Source organism: Pungitius pungitius, chromosome 15 (genome assembly GCF_949316345.1).
Source record: "Pungitius pungitius chromosome 15, fPunPun2.1, whole genome shotgun sequence".
Lineage (NCBI taxonomy): Eukaryota > Metazoa > Chordata > Actinopteri > Perciformes > Gasterosteidae > Pungitius > Pungitius pungitius.
In genome coordinates, this window is record NC_084914.1 from 13272903 (window position 1) to 13291987 (window position 19085).

General features: G+C 47.0%; 3 protein-coding genes across 4 annotated transcripts; 1 reads left to right on the forward strand and 2 right to left on the reverse strand.

Annotated features, from left to right (window-relative positions):
- The first annotated feature begins 8503 nt into the window (after nucleotides 1–8503).
- On the forward strand, nucleotides 8504–12528 carry LOC119209202 (insulin-like growth factor-binding protein 3). The gene is made up of 4 exons (XM_037458330.2): nucleotides 8504–9055; nucleotides 9569–9819; nucleotides 10572–10691; nucleotides 12403–12528. The coding sequence occupies exons 1-4, from the start codon at nucleotides 8695–8697 to the stop codon at nucleotides 12526–12528; spliced, it is 858 nt and encodes a 285-aa protein (XP_037314227.1). The 5' UTR covers nucleotides 8504–8694.
- A 1418-nt stretch (nucleotides 12529–13946) lies between these two features.
- LOC119209204 (insulin-like growth factor-binding protein 1) lies at nucleotides 13947–16529 on the reverse strand. The gene is made up of 4 exons (XM_037458335.2): nucleotides 15130–16529; nucleotides 14873–15009; nucleotides 14614–14742; nucleotides 13947–14496 (listed from the first exon to the last, which is right to left on the reverse strand). The coding sequence occupies exons 1-4, from the start codon at nucleotides 15476–15478 to the stop codon at nucleotides 14371–14373; spliced, it is 741 nt and encodes a 246-aa protein (XP_037314232.2). The 5' UTR covers nucleotides 15479–16529; the 3' UTR covers nucleotides 13947–14370.
- A 407-nt stretch (nucleotides 16530–16936) lies between these two features.
- LOC119209208 (histone H3.v1-like) lies at nucleotides 16937–19002 on the reverse strand. 2 transcript variants are annotated; one of them, XM_062557799.1, is made up of 5 exons: nucleotides 18775–19002; nucleotides 18163–18255; nucleotides 17644–18043; nucleotides 17464–17559; nucleotides 16937–17382 (listed from the first exon to the last, which is right to left on the reverse strand). In XM_062557799.1, the coding sequence occupies exons 3-5, from the start codon at nucleotides 18037–18039 to the stop codon at nucleotides 17290–17292; spliced, it is 585 nt and encodes a 194-aa protein (XP_062413783.1). In that variant the 5' UTR covers nucleotides 18040–18043; nucleotides 18163–18255; nucleotides 18775–19002; the 3' UTR covers nucleotides 16937–17289. The 2 variants fall into 2 exon arrangements, with proteins under 2 accessions (XP_062413783.1, XP_062413784.1); XM_062557800.1 differs by lacking the exon at nucleotides 18775–19002 and having other exon boundaries at nucleotides 18163–18340.
- Nucleotides 19003–19085: the final 83 nt, after the last annotated feature.

Genomic DNA, 19085 nt, shown 5'->3' on the forward strand with positions numbered 1-19085 from the left:
TCTAAATAAATGTTGGTGATTTGGACTTTGTTTTTTGCTAAAGATTACCAAACAATATTATGCAACTAAAGCAGTTGGGTGCATGCTGTTATTCATGAATGGTGGCCAGATACCCAGATGACTTCCTTAAACGATGGTTAGCCCATTTGGTAAATTGTCCAATTTGATCATCAACACACTGTGCTTTTGTTTCCTCTACACTAGCTTTTTGCTTTTAAAAGTACGCTCTACGCATTATATGTGTTATTGATGTTATATTTTTCCCCCATTCACCCTGGAAAATATGAAAGGCCAAGAAAAGCTCTGTTTTCATGGACAGTTTCTGGATTTCATCGACAGGATGTTGAGGCGTAGTCGGGGGGGAGGGGGGTCTACAGTTCAGGGTGGGGGGCTGCGGATCTCATCGCTGCTTTTTGCAGATGATGTAGTACTGATGGCATCTTCTATCTGTGACCCCCAACTCTCATTGGAGCGGTTTTGCAGCAGAGTGTGAAGCGGTTGGGATGAGGCGCCGCACCTCTAAATCTGAGGCCATGCTTCTCATCCATACTCCGGGTCGGGAGTCCTTACCCCAAGTGAAATCGGTCATCGCGGGTAAAAGCCGCCCAAATGGGTTTCCCCAGGAGAGGCTCTACTCTGAGCTCAGCCATCCGCGAGGAGCTCTGAGTAGAGCCGCTGCTCCTTTGGGTTGAAAGGAGCCAGTTGAGGTGGTTTGGGCATCTGGTAAAGGATGCCCCCTGGACGCCTCCATTGGGAGGTGTTCCAGGCACGTCCAGCTGGGAAGAGGCCCCGGGGAAGACCCAGGACCAGGTGGAGAGATTATATCTTTACACTGGCCTGGGAACGCCTTGGGATCCCCCAGTCAGAGCTGGTATATGTGGCCCGGGAAAGGGAGGGAGGTGTGTGTGTGTGTGTGTGTGTGTGTTGTATCCTCAGTTTACTTTGCAGCCAGCAAGGGGCGCCAGCAATACAACACTTTGGACCCTGCACAACACTTTGGAACCTGCATGTAGAGTTAAGTTGAGGTTGTTTTTCGATGTGGCTTATTTCCCCATTGTGGAGTGTAACTTAATTCAATTCATTTTATTTTGTATAGCCCAAAATCGCAAATTTCCAAATTTGCCTCAGAGGGCTTTACAGTCTGTACACATGCAACATCCTCTGTCCCGAAACCCTCACATTGGCACAGGAAAAACTCCCCAAAATATGAAAAAACCCTTCAATGGGGAAAAAACCTTAGGGACACCGTCAGAGGAGGGATCCCTCTCCCGGGATGGACAGACTGCAATGGATGTCATGTGTACAGAATCAACAATGTAAAAAAATTACAATACATTCAATTCCTCTAACAGAAATGATACAAGTAATTGCAAGTAGCAGAAGAGGTGTACGGCAGGACCACTGCAGGGACAACCACCATCAGGTCGAACCACCATCCACAGAGGCTTCTGTGGGGAGGGAGAGCAGAAAGATGTTGGTTTATGATGACAGTAATATGAATCATATTTAAAGTAATGATGATGGCAGCAGCAGGTGTCAGCAGAGCCATGAGCCAGGAGTCAGAACCACGGTCTGCACGGAACTACGATCCACGGAGACCTGCTAGGCGAGAAAGCACAAAGAACTCCCGGAAAGAAGCTGAATTAGTGATGTACATTAATAAAACATGGATGATTGTGGGAGGAGAGAGTGAGAGTGTGAGAGTGAAAGAGGGGCTCGGTGTGTCCTAAGAAGTCCCCCGGCAGTCTAAGCCTAAAGCAGCTTAACTAAGGGCTGGTCCTGGCTAACCCGAGCCAGCCCTAACTATAAGCAATATCAAAGAGGAACGTTTTAAGCTTTATCTTAAATTAACTGACCGAGTCTGCCCCAAGGACTGAAAGTGGAAGCTGGTTCCACAAAAGAGGAGCTTGATAACTGAAGCTCTGGCCCCCATCCTACGTTTTAAAACTCTAGGAACCACAAGTAGCCCAGCATCTACGGAGCGCAGATGCCTTGTAGGGCAATACGGTGTAACAAGCTCTTTAAGATAAGACGGTGCCTCACCAGCAAGTGCCTTGTAGGTGAGGAGAAGTACCTTAAATTCTATTCTTGATTTAACAGGAAGCCAGTGCAGAGAAGTTAATACAGGAGTTATATGATCCCATTTCTTAGTTCTTGTTAATACACGTGCTGCAGCATTCTGAATCAACTGGAGAGGTTTAAGCGATTTACAAGAGCAGCCTGATAACAAAGAATTACAGTAATCCAGTCTAGAAGTAACAAATGCATGAACTAGTTTTTCTGCATCACTTTGAGACAGGAAGTTCCTGATTTTCGATATATTACGTAGAAGAAAAAAGGCAGTCCTTGAAATCTTCTTTATATGAGAGTTGAAGGACATCCTGGTCGAAGAGAACTCCAAGATTTCTGACTGTGCTGTTGGATACCAGAGCAATTCCATCCATAGAGACTGTATCACGTGACAGCTGACTTCGAAGGCGCTCTGGGCCTATCATGATAACTTCCGTTTTTTCCGAGTTTAACATCAGGAGGTTGCAGGTCATCCAAGTTTTGATGTCTCCAAGACAATCCTGAAGTCTAACAAGCTGGTTGGTGTCTTCTGGCTTGATCGATAGATACAGTTGAGTATCGTCTGCATACCAATGGAAGTCTGATAACGTCGCCCAAAGGAAGCATATACAGGGTAAATAGAATCGGTCCAAGCACAGAACCTTGTGGGACTCCGTGACCAACATTGGTGGTCCTCGATGATTCACCAACACAAACTGGGATCGATCCAATAAATAAGATTTAAACCAGCTGAGTGCAGTTCCTTTGATGCCAATCAAGTGTTCCAGTCTCTGCAGCAGGATACAGTGATCAATGGTGTCAAATGCAACACTGAAGTCCAGCAATACAAGAAAAGAGACAAGTCCTTGGTCCGATGCAAGTAGAAGATCATTTGTAATTCTCACCAGTGCCGTTTCTGTGCTGTGATGCATTCGAAATCCTGACTGGAAATCCTCGAACAAAGCATTGTTTTGTAGAAAGTCACATAATTGATTTGTGACAGATTTCTCAAGGATCTTAGCGAGGAAGAGAAGATTAGAGATGGGTCTGTAGTTAGCCAACACCTCTGGAGCTAGAGTAGGTTTTTTAAGAAGAGGTTTAATTACAGCTACTTTGAAGGACTGTGATACATGTCCTGTCAACAAAGACAGATTCATAATATCCAGTAGGGATGTGCTAATTAACGGAAAAACTTCCTTAAGCAGCTTAGTTGGAATCGGATCCAGGAGAAAAGTGGAAGAGTTGGATTTCAAAATTGTAGAAGTCTGTTGATCAAGGTTGATGGAAGAGAAACCATTCAAGTAGGTATCAGGGCCCACGGCTGCGTCCAAGGTTCCTACATCCGAGGACGGGTCGGCTCCGGTTGGAGGTAGTAGACCATCAATTTTCTCTTTGATAGTCAGAATCTTATTATTGAAGAAGTTCATAAAGTCGTTACTACTGAGGTCCACAGGAATACACGGCTCGACAGCGCTATGACTCTCTGTCAGTCTGGCCACAGTGCTGAAGAGAAACCTGGAGTAGTTTTTATTTTTCTCGATTAATGATGAGTAATAAGATGCTCATGCGTTACGGAGAGCCTTCTTATATGTTTTAACGCTGTCTTGCCAAGTTAGCCTAGATCCTTCTGATTTGGTGGAACGCCATAACCGCTCAAGTTTCCGCACAGTTTGCTTTAAGTTCCGGGTTTGAGAGTCATACCAAGGGGCGAACTTCCTTCTTGTTGCCATTCTTCTTTTGAGGGGAGCAATACTGTCCAGTGCCATTCTCTTAATGTGTAAACATTAATGGTCACAGGCCTAAGTGGATTATCATGACATCTTTTAACAAGGCTCTTCATCAGCGTCTAGTTTCCTCGTCTCATACGCACACACATGTCCTCTGTCTCTTGAAGTGCGGTAAAAGAGGATTTTACCTCCACACAAGCCAGGACCGGTTGATTCAGGAGGGGCGGGATTAAATTGCATTGCCTAGCAAAAGAGGGAGGAAAGGTGGTAATGGAGTAGACCCCCCCCCCCCCCCCCCCACCCGCCCCACCCTCCTCACTACCAACCCTCTGCAGGTGGTGAAAGTGAAGAATTCCCGGGGAGGGCAGGAAGGAGGAAGGGAAGGCCCAGGTGTGGCCCGTCTTCCTCTGTTATTCGGCGTGGCCTCGAAATAAAAGAACCCGGGGAAAGTCCAGAAAAGTAACATTGTTAGACCAGGAGATGATATTTCACACAGGGAATACGTGTGTGTGTGTGTGTGAGTAAATGTGAGAGCATGACGGAGCTAAGCAGGCCGAACTTAATCCTGCCCATCAAACTTGATCTGTACGTCTCACTATTTCCAGGCTGATTATTGCTATTTGCCAAAGACTAGAAATCAACCCTCACATGGAGACCACTGATGAGCCTTCATGATATAATCCACGCTATTGTGTTGACATTCCAGACCTGACCAAGGACCCCTAACAGACGCTGAGTAAGACCCGTCTGCACAATCACCAGCGTTCTACTGGCCGTCACACTTTAACACCAGTCTCTAGTAGCAGGCTGAGGCCGATCGAGTTTCGCTTTGCAGAGATAATGTGGAGGCGAAAGGCCGCATTTATCAAGGCTGACGGAGCTCATTCTCATTCCTGGAGCACCCCCAGCTCTGCAGCATTTTTACAGCCACTTAATTAGAGGGGCATGGCTCATCTCGTTCCTCTGAGGCGGAATAAAGGTTGGGGAGCAAAAATAGAAAGTGCATTCTGGCATGGCTGCACACTTTGAGGCCCCTCCACTTTGTTTTTCTGCAGACGCCGAAACCTCCAAATGCAATGAGATTAATTGTGGGCCCAGGAAAAGTTCAGGTTTGGGTCGAGATAATGCCCGACACAATCAATGGATCCTTCTTTGTTATTGAGTGTGTTTAGTGTCAACGCTGCACATTTCTGTGCCCTTTGTGGAGAGCAACCAACGTATGAAAAGGGTGGACCCATTGGTGGAGGGCTGCTCTGTGGCTCCCAGTCTCCTCCGAGGGTGTATGCCTACGTCACTGATTATGGCGACTGATTATTGGCCGTTGTCATGGTCACTGAACTAGAATAAAAAACAAGGAGTGAGGTCAAGTGCTGCCTTTTGTGATGTGAAGTGCTCCTTCATCAATGCCGCCATTGATAACGCCCCAACTGTTGATTTTAAAAGATTTCAAATTATAAGTCACCCCGCTTTCCTGCTTTGCCATAGTTTTTCCAAGCGTGAACATCACCTCTCACGGTACAAAGTGCCCAGCTTGTGGGTGAAAGATGTGAGGTTTGTGGGGGGTTTTTAAACAGTAGATTTACTTCCCACCGATTCATAACGCTTTTTGTACAACGCACTCTGCTCCCAGCTGGTGAAATACTAACGCAACGTGTCAGTGGCCCTAAGTGTCAAACAACTCCACCAAGCTGGCGTTTGCACATGGCAGTGCCGGCTTATAAGTTTCCACTCGTCAGATAAATAGTGTCTTTTCAAAGCTAAAAGTTTCCTTTTCGCGTCGGTGTCCAGGTAGGTAAATTAGCTGTGTTGACCTGTACGAAACGGCTACACCATTTTACATTCTCTACATCAAACTACATCTCGCAGCCGCCGACCACCACCACTTCTAAAACTCAATGGAGCATTGTGGGGCCTGCTTCTGTAAAGGGTTATTCCCTGATACCGCAAGAATAAATGACATGTACTTTTCCATTTTATTTGTATTTCAGCACTTTGGTGCTGTTGCTCAAACTCAAAAGGGAAAAACAAAAGCTCGGTCTGACATTCAGTTTGCTATTGAACACGGAGCAAAAATGAGAATCTGTATTTTCATGAGGTCCTAATGCATCTGTATGAGACAATGATAAATCCACAAAGCGATACAGTCCATGCTGGGGGAGGAGGGGAGATTCGGGACCCAAAGTCTGAGTGTGTGTAGAGCTCTTCTCTCTGCGTCCTGCGCTCTGCCCTAATTACAGCCTTGGGCTGTCAGGGCCCAAACCTCCAGGAATGGGGACCATGACAGCTCCACGAACAGGCCACTCCAAAAAAAAAAAAAAATCTACTCACCCTGGAAATAGATGAATGAATGGGTCTTTGCCCCCCCTTTTGGCTCTCAAATGTGTCCACCATTCAAATCAGTGTTGGTGCTGAATCAAAGGGAAAAGATGTCCACATGAATCATAACACGGGCACAGTTGCGTCCAACTCATCTGTGATGATTGTCTGCTCCAAAAGCTCTCAGACAGAGGCCATTATATGATTATATGAAAGGACTCACCGGAATCATCATGTAATCTATAGCAGCCAAATTCCCAAACATTCCCTTCACGTATTGCAACACACCCACATACGATATATACCCCCCCATGCCAAACCAAATGTTAAGAATGGGGACACGGTTGGTTGGTGTTTGAGAATGTGAGGGGTACACACACACACACACACACACAGAGCCTTCTCCTGGTGTAACCCAGCCGTGTTGCGCAGACCTCCAGTTGATTATGTGAGCTTTGGGCCTCTCTGCACACCCTTCAGCTCCAGTAACACCCTCCCTGTTCCGGGCAACTCCACTGCCGAAAGCCATTGCGAAAGAACTCTTGGAGTTGCAAGCCAGCGTATCCGATTCGTCCAAAAACCCCTTAAAATAGTGGAAAATTGCTCCGGATGAGGACCTGGCGAGCAGCTGTGGTTGGCCGGCGTAGCCTTCTGACAGCAGGTCATGTTAAACACGTGTGCAGTAATATCCTGTGTGTGCAGAAGCAAATTCTTCAGACCCTTTTTATTGAGCGGGCGCTCAGCGGGGCGACATTCCTCCGGCTCTCTCCTGTGCTATGCTGAACATGCACAGGTGGCTGAGAGACCCCCCCCCCCCCCTCCACCCCCCCCTTCCGGGGAAAGAGAGGAGAGGGAGGGAAATCAGCAGGCTTTTTGAATTTTTTATTTTTTTGCAGCTTTTAAAAGGGGATGTTTGGCATTCCACTGGGCCGTGCTCTGCTGTAGACCTGTCTGTTAACGGGCGGCGGTGCGCCAGGGCTCGTTGGCCACTGATTTGACATCAGCTTCCAAGGAAAAAAAAGAGGAACTGTGCACCTCGCCTCTCCTCGCTGTTTTTCTTTTGAGGCATTTTCAGGCATTTGGGACATTTCATGTTGGTGCATCGTCTCTCTCATCTGTAACCCATTTATAGTGGACCTAAAAAACGCCTCAGATGTAATTACTCAGGTATTTTCTCACTCACATGTGTGGTATGCGTCCTTATTTTAAGATATCTTTGTGGCACGGACAAACAGCCAGACGAGCCCCAGCTATGTCACATGTCCTAACAACAAGTTCAGAAGCCCGCTGCTTCTGCTGTGTCTGCAAGGAGCAGATGCACAAGGTGGATTTTTTTATTTTTATAGAACCAAACACATATAGGGGAAGGTCACTTGGACTTATGTTCGGCTGCGGCTTTGGGCCAGACTGCACAACCAGCTGATCAGTCGGTTTGGTTTTCCTGTTTCGGACAAGGAGCCTGTTTCAAATTTGATCATTTGGATCATCTTCATCCCACCAAAAAAATATGTTTACAGCTGTTGACAGTATTTTGGGATTTATAAAGTGATAACGAGACAAATCTGAAATTCCTACTTATATTTTTTTCCTACTCATATTTTCGAATATTTGTACCCTAAAAACAATGATCTCATTGTAAGTGATGAGAAGTTTCAAGGCGATATCTAATTCTTCTTTTTAAAGTAATCTGTGACTCATCTTAATGTTTTTAAAACAGCTCTTGGATTCCATCTATGCAGATGCATAATATTCAATAACCAATTTGTTTTGCATTTAAAGTATTAATCTGCAGGATTACTAAACATAGTTCTCAAATACATGTAGTGAGCAGAAGAACAGAACATAAGGTAATAAATAATAAAGTCTAGTACCACAAAATTGTTCTCATAAGTGCTTCAGTAAGTGGTAGCGTGCACACACACACACACACACACTCATGCACACAAGAAAAACAAATACCGTCATATACTCGTATCCTCATTGTGCCGATTAAGTCTCTTTGCCCCTATTAGGTCCCCAAGTGTCACGGGATCATAAATTAGAGCTGCATCACAGTCGAGAACGCTGCAAATACTTGACACACGCACACGCACACACTCGCACGCACTGTTGGCGCCCCCTATGAAAGGCTCGGTGCATAGCAGAGGTCTGGACTCGTGTGTGCCCTTTAAGATGGGCAGATTAAAACATTGCCATGTGTTGACATGATTCCATCCCTCCCGTGTGTGTGTAATCACCTGCCAAATGCATTACACGCTGAAATGGTCCGTCTATTAAGACCTCAACTAAATCCTTCAGCTAAAGAAAAGGGTTGCTAAATCTAAATATATTTTAAATCTTTATTGTGATTCCATTCCAAATCCTTTTTGGAACAACATCGCAGTGCTGTGCACTTGAGGGAGTAACGCAGTGGAGCCCGTTCATCGGCAGGCCGCCAGCTCCTCGGGGGAGTGACTACAGTCACCGGGGTCTATATATTCACATGTTTTGTCCGGTGGCTTTATGTGAATTAGCGAGAAGCTGCAGTGCAAAGTCACCGCGGCAGGACTGCGCGCTTCCTCACTTTTGACACCCGCGCGCACGCTCCCAACAAGACGCCGCAATGGATTCCCGTCTCGGCGCACTTTGCATGACTTTTCTCCTGGCGTCGTCGGGTGCCGTGGGACCGGTCATCCGATGCGAGCCGTGTGAGCTCGCGGCGCGCCTTTCGTGCAAACCTCTGCCCAGGGACTGCGCCGAGAGGGTCCGCGAACCGGGCTGCGGCTGCTGCATGACGTGCGCGCTGAGCGCCGGCCTCGCGTGCGGCGTGTACTCCGGGAGATGCGGCTCCGGGCTCACGTGTCAGCATCAGCCCGGGGAGACCAAACCTCTGCAGGCGCTGCTGGAGGGGCGCGGGATTTGCGCAAACGCCACGAACAAACGAGCCCACGGCAGACCAACGCCTGCGGCCAATGACCTGCCAGGTAACTTTTGCGCGCTTTTTATTATTTTTTTTGTAACCGACATGTTTTTTTTTTTATTCACCCGCGAGTGGGTCTCGGAGTCGTTTTAAAGGCACGTGACCGTGACTTTCAGTCGTCTCTGCGAGCTCCTCGCGCTAAAGGAAGGCGTGATGAGAAGAGGGTATCACGTTTAAGTTGTCCCCTTTACAGGTGCTAATCAACTAAAAACCACTAAATGGCATTCAATGGTGGAGGATGATACCTGTCGAAGCATTAGGAGGAAGAAAGGAGAAGTGCAACTCGATGTGGGGAAGCAGTTTATTTATTTATTTAGACCCGAGGCTCCCTGAATCAGATTAAATGTTGACTTTCAGGTGATAGAGTGAATATTCATCTTTGGCATCTATGTAGACCAGATGTATCACATTTGGATGCAAGTAGTTGTCATTTTGTATGTTTATGTTCAAGATGTAATATCACTCCCCCAATGGAATATTGTGATTGTGATTTAACACACCTGTCCTCAAACTTTAGCAGAGAATATTGAGACTCGGGACGAAGAGCGAAATTCCACCGGGTCAGGCCTCCAGACCTTGTACACCACCCACAGACCCACGAGACCCCCGAGACCTCCGCCTCACCCTTTCTTCCCCTCTGCCAAGTCCGAAGTCCTCCGGCGGGAGCAGCGGAAGAGAATCCGCATCTTTAAAATGGAGGAGCTCCCGGGATCCCTCATCACGGACCAACAAAACTTCTCTCTAGAGACCAAACATGAGCCAGAGTATGTAAGTACTCCCCTCTCTTCAGAGGGCACCGGAGGAATGTTTTTTTTTGCCTCTTCCTCTGTGTTTTGGTGTTTTTCTCCCCCTTGCGGGTGAGGAAATGTTTTGGGTAGCGGTGCCGACGGCTGGCAGTGGGACGGCATGGCAGCGCGCGGGTACGCCGGCCCTGCGGCTGACCCCGGTCAGGCGGTTGTTTGGCCACAAGGCGTCCGCGTGCCGGGCGCACTGGGAGCCAGCGAATGATGGATTGGCCTGTGTGAGTGCCTGTTGGGAAGCCCTGCTGCTATTTTGATCTTCTCTTTGGCCGGAGGAGTGAGCACGCACTGGTAATGGGCTTTGACTGGCTGCTCTGATTAGTGACTGTGGGCCCTTGGGTTCCAAGACCAGCCTTTTTTGGCTCCCCCTCTGAGCTCGTCAAAAATTCACTTTCTTCCCCCCCCCCCCCCCCCCCCCCCCTCCCCACCGGCTGCGCGTGAAGTGTTAAGCGGCTTCGGGCAAACTGTTAAGCCGCCACAATTCGGTCGCGGCCATTGATTTCTCGTGCGCCAACTCCTTCACAATCGCAGCCACCGTGGTTCGGGTGTTACGGCGGAGCAGTGTGCACCTTACAGAACCAACCAACCAACGCGTGTATCCGAACCCCCCACTGCAACAGAAATGTTAGCTCGCGCCAACGGGCTTCAGCCGCCGCTCTCGACGCCTGGAGCGGCAGATGTTGAAGTGGAGCCGCTGATTGTGTGTTCCCTCCTCCGCAGGGTCCCTGTCGGAGGGAGATTGAGAGCATTCTCAGCAGCCTCAAGATTACAGACATTCTCAACCCCAGAGGTTTCCGCATACCAAACTGTGACAAGAAGGGCTTCTATAAGAAAAAACAGGTAAAAGAAACGACAACGGAAACGCACATTCACAGGACAGACATTTTGATTTTCTGTGCACGCTGAAACGCAGACGTGCACTGATTTTCCCGAGCGAACACACACCATTTAAAGCCTCTACCTGATGCACGCTGCTCACAACTCTGCGAGGCCGTGAGAAGGAAGCCCACATTTCCCCTCCTACATGCTGCATCAATAAAGACTCAATGCTGTAGTCCGATGACTCAAACTTTCGGGCTCCTGCAGCCCAATTACAGATGCGTAGCTGTCTTCCTGCATTCATTGGTAGTCATTAGAGCCTCATCATCGCACCACCACACCAGTGAGGTAGACCCTGGCCACTGGCTCCGGGAGACAGGAGCCACAGGGGCCAAACCCCAGTGGGGTCGACGGCTGGGACGACGGCCGTTTGACGGGAACCCTCCCAGGGAGACAGACGTCAAGGTGGCCACCGGCACCCGACGCGCTTCCCCCCCCCCCCCCCCCCACCCCCCATAATTGCTGGACTTTTGAGAAGCGTGCACAGAAATAGAGCCGCAGGCCAGCACCGCGCGCTCACGTGGTTCACCCCGCGATCGGCTTGTAATAAATGAGTGGTTGTGACGCATTCATATGGAGGCACTTAGGGCTCCCGCGCCCCTGAAGCTCTTCTTACGACGCAGCGGTCCCTCCTGCTTAATGGACGCGTTCGCCTCGGCCTGCAATCATCTCATAAGGCCGGGCTTATTGTCTTTGTTTATGTAGAGCGCCGCCGCCGCCGCCCCCCCCCCCCCCGAGGTGCAGACCTTTCACGTTGGTCAGTTTAATTTGGACGTTAGCGTGATTTGGAGCAAGAAACGTCCCTTAGTGCGGCTCTTAATAACAGTAAACGTCAGGACAGATGTTACGCTGGGAGCAGATGCACTTTGTTCCCCGTAATCTGCGCGTCAAGTTTGTGTTATTTTTACCGAGCAATTTGTGATGTGTTTGTCATGCACTACAGTTCAAGCCCCAGACAGAGCACAGCAGAAAATAAGATCTCCCCCCCCCCCCCCCCCACCCCTCGTACTTCCTATGCAACAGTGATCTGAGTCTTCTCAGGCTAACCCTGCTGACATATTGAACTAAATGCGGATGCCTACAACTCCCCTGTGGAGCGGCAACGCCGCTGCTTTAGCCCTTGAAATGACTGGCTGCATGTTTTACTAGAGTGGAGGTTGACCTTTAGTAAAATTGGCAGTAAAATAACAGCCCTCGGGTAGCTCCACAGACTCTGTAAGTCATTTGTAGTACCCATAATTTGGAGCCGTGGGGTATAATCAGCAACAGATGATTCGCACTGGCCACCAGCTTCTGAAAATAGATCTTGGTTCCCAGTTGTTCACAAACGGCACTAAGCAAATATTTTACCAGGTTTCTGTTTACCTTAAAGGTCTCTCTATATGTGTGTGTAACAGGAGGTAGACCATAAAAGCAGCTCAAAATACCACAGTGCGTTGGATGACCAAGGCTGCGTCGACTCAGCACAATCTGACCATTAATGCCTCTTAACTATGCCTGTTCTCCTTCGAGTAAAGTGGCTTCTCATAATGCTGCACATTCAACTGGATTTACACATTTAGCTGACCCCCCCCCCCCCCCTCTCCATCCACACACACACACACACACCTCCACTCCTCCTCTCCTCATTTCTTCTCCTTCCCTTCACCTTGTCCGTTTGCTTCACTTTCAGTGCCGTCCGTCCAAAGGCAGAAAGCGTGGCTTCTGTTGGTGCGTGGACAAATACGGGCAGCCCTTGCCAGGTTTCGATAAGAAGGAGCGAGGAGACGCCCAGTACTACAACTCCGAGAGCCAATAGGAGCGATGGCAGGACGGGAGGGAGGGCGGGCGGGCGGGCGGTGGGGGTTTGGGAGAGCAAGAGGAATTGTAAACAACTGGAGACACTAAGGATATTGGGAGAGAGGTCAAGAGATGGCTCAGCCGATAAATGGATTGTTTGCCTTTTTTTGTGAGGCGGAGCAAGGGGAGGAAGAGTACCAGGCGGGGGAGGGGGGGGAAAAGCCTCTGTTTCACAGATACTGTACTTTTCTGCAATGGATGGATTCTTCCTAAGCTTTTTTTTTTTTTTTTTTTTGTCTCTGATCCAACCAGGACAGCAACACACATTGATGAGAGTACTTTTACGCACAATTGAGTGGCATTGCACATGTGTACATGCATGTCATAATTCGTTGTAAAGACGTTACATATGGTCACAACAGCCGTGTGTAGAGTGTATGTATGAATATGTCTTTTGGAGTAGGCACGCGGTGCCTTACCTTTTTATGAATTCCTCTTTCTTCCGGTGTCTTTCCTGCTCCTCAGGAAGTTGGACTGGACTGTGCAGCTCAAACACTACAGTGCGTATCATTTTCATGTCATTTTTTTTCCCCCTGAATGTTGGATCTGAAGCCACAAAAAGAGAGACATTTCCTTGAGTCTGTACTGTGGTTGTTACTGTTCTGTTGTCACTTTGCATAAGCTGAACTTCTGGGATAAAGGCCACAAACTGTTATCTCAAATCTCTGTGCCGGAGATCTTCTCCATCACTTGCCTTGGTTTAAGTGAATACGCTGTTTGCATTTACAATGCAACCCTCAGAGGTCTATTTTTTAACTTAATAAAGGCAGTATAACATTACGCTGGTATTGCATTTTCATGTTCTTTTTAATCCCAATCTTGCTTTGTGTATGAAAAACCAGACTTTTGTTTTTAAAAGACACATTCAAACAAGATCCCGTCGATTAACTAATATTTTAATGGGACGCACATCCACAGAATTAGAGGAACATACACATTGTTTCAACAAAACCAATAATTTGATAGCAGCACTTACAATTTCAAAAAAATTGGTCAACCGCACGCAAGCTCAAAGCAACAAAACAACAACCAGAATTCACACGAGTGGCTCGTAATAAATACTTGAATAGATTCAAGGAAAAAAACCAAACCAAAAGAGGCTTAGCCCTTAGGAGAGCTAAACCCAGGGACCTGCAGAGACTGGTAGAGGTAGACTGATGCAGAACAGCCCATCCCAAAGCTCGCCTTGGCTGGGATGAGCCCTGATATGTTTGTGCTTGGCCACCGTGCACATACTTGCGGCAGTTTAAGTATTTCCCCCAATACCCATTGAGGAAACGCCAATGGAGATACATTCAGACAATGTCAACACGTTGGATGAATGAGCGGCTGTGTCATTCCGTGCAGTGAGCAGATCCAGTTCTGAATGAATGAATGAAAAAAAGAAAAAGAAAAACGGACCCTGAAACCTCTGAAATGGGCTTGGCAGAGCCGTGGACTTTTGGTTTGGAGCAATGGAGTCATTTAGTGAGAAAAACAAATGTATACAGTGTTGCCCTATTTACAATCGGGAAGAGGGAGAGAAAAAAACGGGCAAACATATAAAACATCTAAAAATAACACATGGTTAATGCCAGTGAGAATAAATAAGGCTCGATACATACATCATGTAAATAATATGAGAGGAAATGTCCTCTTCTGAAATAGCATTTCATATTTTGTGCGAACGAGTCCGTTTCTTTCCCTTTTTTTTTTTTTTGAAGTGAAGTCGGCTCATCACGTGGTTCATTTTCATTTACCCCGTTCCCCTGTTAAAACGTGTCTGATTGCGACCCCACGTGCCTCCAGGTGAGTCCCTCCTCTAGAAGCGGGCTTCCTGATGACACTCCGAGTCGGCCGGCAGGTCGCTGGACCCCGGGACCTTCTTCCCGTTCCACGGAGAGACGCACCAGCAGCGGGCGGGCGGTCCGACCAGAGATGACTCACACTGATGAGGGGGGGGCAAATAATCAAAGTTAGCTTTCTTTTCAACTTTAAAATCGGTTGGAGCGTGTTTTTATTGAAATTCGATTCGTTTACCCCCGGGACATCGTGCAGGTCTCACCTGCTTGGCCTGGTAGTAGCCCCGCTTGTCGCAGTTGGGGAGGTAGAACGTCGTGAACTTCTCTCCGAGTTTCTGCTGCGAGCTGGAGATCATGTCCACCGCTGCGTGCAGCTCAATGTGACAGGGACCCTGAAGGACAAGGCACGTGAGAATCACGTCCACGCCACGAAATCACACGCAAATCGAAATGAAGAAATGAATCCCAATTGTCTCCACGGCTCCTCCAGTGCTCCCTCTAGTGGGAGGAAGGAAGGCTCACCTCTTGGACCAGCTTGTTGCGGATGGCGTTGACCTTTGTTCTGAAACTCTCTTGGCCCTCAGTAGTGTCTTGGGGGTCCAATGGAAGGTTGAGGCCCAACAGGTAGTCCAGGGAGCCGTGGTCAGGGACAGCTTCCTCTGTAGACGTTTTAGGAAAAACATTTGGACTTCAGCGTCAAGTGTATTTCTGTTTTGTCTGTTTTGTTAACTGTATCGCTTTAAAAAAAAAAGACAAAAACGTGAAACTCTCGAGACTACCTTGGCCCGGCTCGTCGGTGCAGACCCCGTGTCCCCGGGTCAGGGCGTGGAGCGGCTGGGCCTCGCTGGGCCTCGGCGTGCAGCGGAGGCCCTCGCCGCAGTGGGCCGTGTGAACCCCGCAGGACGCTCCTTTCTCCAGCGCGCAGGCCATGCAGCAGCCACACCCGGGCTCCCGCAGCACCTGCGCGCAGTCCGCCGGGACGGCGGGGCAGCCGCTGAGCATCTCCTGCGTACAGGCGCCACAGCGGATGGGCTCCGGACCCACCACCGGGGACGACCTCACCGAGGTCAAGACAGCCAGAGCCGCCGCCGCTGCGACGAGAGTCAGCTTCTCGTGTAATCCGGGCATCTTCAGTGCTCCTCTTCGTTAACTTGGCTGGGCCTTTACTTTTCTTTTCTAAAGGCATTTCTCCCAACCAGCTGTTTTTATACGGACATCTGGCCTCCAGCGGAGTTAATGATTGACACGCTTGCGGCAGATATAAAATACCTTTTTTGACAAAGCAGCTTTGAACAGTAGATGACCCTGCATGACGTGCGTAGATCCAGGTTCACCAGGTCTGCTGTCAATATTGACTTTGGAAAAAACAACCCTGTTTTTGTATGTGACCAAATGACAAATCATTGTGTTTTTCCCTTTTGAGGTTATGAAAACAACCACACGGATACTGCTGTTTAAATAAATGCTACAAAGTTGTAATGGATAGCGTCCACAAAGGGAGCGCTGGATTACAAGCTCATACCACGAGATAATGACTGGTGCTTGTGAAAACTGTTGCTGACAGACTCTTATTTTGTTGAGTAACGCTGACACTGTTTTCACACCAAAATTCTATTTGTTTCTTTGGGGAAGGTTCCCGTTATCAGGCAGACCGATAAACAAGACCATGCCCCCTTTAGCGTTGCAAAACCCCAACATTATGGATTTCTCTGCTAGAATCACATGTTTTTCTCAACAGTGATGGTTGTGACTGGTTTTAGTGGCAGCTTGTTAAAAAAAAATGCATAAAGGGTTATGACTCGTGTAGACTACAGTGTTCTACTCACACAAGCTCATCTGCAGGCCATGTTTTCCATGGTCAGGTATCCAAATCACGAGGCTCGTATTGTGCACCAACAATTCTTATCTGTGAAAATAAAATTGTATCCATACGCGTGTAGTGGACGATCAAATGCTGACCTCCCGCTGGCAATAATTAAAATACAGTCGACAATCTGCGGTCAGTAAAAATTGTTGCTCCATCAAAGCTGGACCTGCCCTAAACCCACTTAAAGGAGTCAACCCGAAATGATGCATTAGCAGGACGGACCAGAGGCGCTTTCATCAGAGCAAAAACCCACATCAAAGCTTTTCTTGCAACTAGATGAATTACTATAACTTTAGTGTGTGTCCAACATAACACAGATGGAATAAAACATCAAAAACAAAATAAACTGTTGACAATAACATATTTTGCACTGGTTGTTTCCTCGGTGTAGTATTTGTCAAAGCGAATGCCGGATACCTCTGACATACGCACCACCTGTGTGCTCTTAGTGACCCACATCGTTTTTGATCTGATATGACCCGCTACCCAACTACAAAAAAAGATTCATGCACTGCAATAATGATGGTTATAGAAACTCACATCTTCACTTCACCCTCATGCACTGCATTTATTTGTTTGTTAAAAAAAAAAGTTTAATTCAAAAACAGCAACGTATTAACAAGAACGATAATGAGCTCATAGAAAAAAAAACTTTTAATAGAGTAAAATACTGAACAGTATTTCATCACTTTCAAAAGGAGTATAATGTGGGATTAAGCATCTTAACACAACCAACAGCTGATAAGACACTACAGAAAGTTGAGTAAGCATGAGGAGTGGCATCATTTATCATGTTATCGAGGAACAGGAACCCCAAAAGAGAGATTTGATCGACGGGCCTATAGTTTTGCCTTTGGTCTCGTTTTCTTGGTATTTTCCAATCTTGAGACGGATAAAGTCTGTGTTACACAACATTTACTCGCACAGTATATCTGACGGGAGACAATTATCAGAAAAAAAGTTTACACACAAAAACACTGTACCCATGGACTGTACCCATGGACTGTACTCTCGGCCATTACCAGGCCTTCTTATTACGTCTCCCCATGGGACCCCTTCTAGAAGAGCATGGTTACTCCACCACCAGTTGGTGAGTTGTTGCTTCTTCAATGTTGACCATCAGGTCCACCAGCCATCCAGGAAACGGCTCCTCCTTGGAAGTATTCTTTTTAGGACATTAATACAAACTCACGTCATGATCTGCATTTCTAAAGTTGAAACACGTTTGCTTGAAGTGAGGACTCACATCAAGAGACCTCTTCTTCTTCTTCTTCTTCTTCTTCACTTCACGTTTCTTCTTCTTTGCTGATTGATCTGATGTATTCATCTTCCTCTTGGAGACCTAAAAAACACAACAATAGAATTTTACTTCTTTGGTGCCTGATATTTTATTTGAACTGAGCGCCAAGAAAAGAAAAAACCTCACCTTTAGCCTCTCTCTCTTGACACTAGTAGACAGCTTCTCAATTCCCAACCGTGTCCGCTGAAGGGGGGGGGACTCTTCACCTGGGGGGTCTAAATGTGTGCTCTGATCCGACTCCCACAACCCGACCATTTCCTCCCCATCATTTTCGCTGGGTTGCGTATGAAGAAAACTTTGTTGGCTGAGGGAATGATAAGTTCGACTTGGTCTCATAACCCTCAGCGGAGCATCTTCATCTCCTTCGCTCTCATCGTCGGCAATCTCCTGTGTTGTTGTTGTCTCCTCTTCCTCTTCCTCCTCCTCTTGCTCCTCTCCTTCCCCGGTTTTGCTCCCTGTGGTTTCATCTTCCCTCTCTGACTCTTCCTGTATGGGCTCCAGACGAGTCCTCTGCTCCAACATTTACCTTCATGATATTTTCATCGGACAGAGTAATTGATATTAAAGATCCATTTAGTGATACATTTTAGGATAAAAAGAAACAATTTCCCATATTAAGATTAAATGCAGTGGCTTGAAACCTACACGTTGCTGCTGGATGTGCGTGGAGCTGGATGATGGGCTCTTCTGATGTGAAAGGCTTGCATCGTTTGTCGCTTATTGGAATCAGGTGTGAAGCTTGATTACAGACAGGTGGGAGTGGATGTCCTCAGACGCAGGAGAGCCAGGTTGTATGACAATTAACTTTGTTTTCAGGAATATTGATTTTAATACATTTATACGGTATATATTTATTTATGTCTGCACCCTAAAAAGAGGGGCATTAACACCGATTCATGTGGTAAATAATAACATAACACATGTCTGTAAAGTTAAAGACACACTTCAGTATATTATCAGTCTCAGGGAGTCATTCTCCAGTGAAAACAGTTGTCATTGTACACTGTGCTCTGGAGGAGATAAACATAAACATAAACATGCATTACTCATACCTTTTTTTTAAAGTCGTCTGAAGAGGCAAAGATTGGGGAACTTTTCTCAGGGAAATAAAATTGTAATGGGACATGAATGAAACTTAAGGTCACATATGGTGTTTTTTAATACAAGTGCTATGAAGTTATAGTCAATATGTCTATTCAAAATACTGTGTGTATACAGTATTTATGTATCTTTTCCAATGAACTGAACAGTACTTACCACGCTACTTCCTTGCATGTTGGAAACTTGTAACCATGGTAACAAGTGCCAACCTCCAACCGTGATTTGTGAGAATCATGAATTCTGAACTAAAAGTAAGAGCAGTATGGACGAAGCATCCAGTGTTTGCACACTGTAATATTTTAGCTGACAGTAGTATGTAACGGTACTGGTTTCATACTAAGGTTTGGGACACAGTATAAAACATTCCCACTGACCTTTACACACCACTCCGTCATAATGCACTCAACAATGTTGAAATACCTCACAGACTGTGCTGTTAGTAGTTTCCTGTTATTCATTTATTTAAC

Coding starts and splice junctions, on each gene's coding strand:
- LOC119209208 (XM_062557799.1), bottom strand. CDS start 18,039: ATGTTGGAGCAGAGGACTCGTCTGGAGCCCATACAGGAAGAGTCAGAG. Junction 17,560..17,643: donor TCAAGAGAGAGAGGCTAAAG/GTGAGGTTTTTT, acceptor TGTGTTTTTTAG/GTCTCCAAGAGGAAGATGAA. Junction 17,383..17,463: donor AGAAGAAGAGGTCTCTTGAT/GTGAGTCCTCAC, acceptor TGTCCTAAAAAG/AATACTTCCAAGGAGGAGCC.
- LOC119209202 (XM_037458330.2), top strand. CDS start 8,695: ATGGATTCCCGTCTCGGCGCACTTTGCATGACTTTTCTCCTGGCGTCG. Junction 9,056..9,568: donor TGCGGCCAATGACCTGCCAG/GTAACTTTTGCG, acceptor CTCAAACTTTAG/CAGAGAATATTGAGACTCGG. Junction 10,692..12,402: donor GCTTCTATAAGAAAAAACAG/GTAAAAGAAACG, acceptor CTTCACTTTCAG/TGCCGTCCGTCCAAAGGCAG.
- LOC119209204 (XM_037458335.2), bottom strand. CDS start 15,478: ATGCCCGGATTACACGAGAAGCTGACTCTCGTCGCAGCGGCGGCGGCT. Junction 15,010..15,129: donor CACCGACGAGCCGGGCCAAG/GTAGTCTCGAGA, acceptor AAACGTCTACAG/AGGAAGCTGTCCCTGACCAC. Junction 14,497..14,613: donor GCTACTACCAGGCCAAGCAG/GTGAGACCTGCA, acceptor CCCCCTCATCAG/TGTGAGTCATCTCTGGTCGG.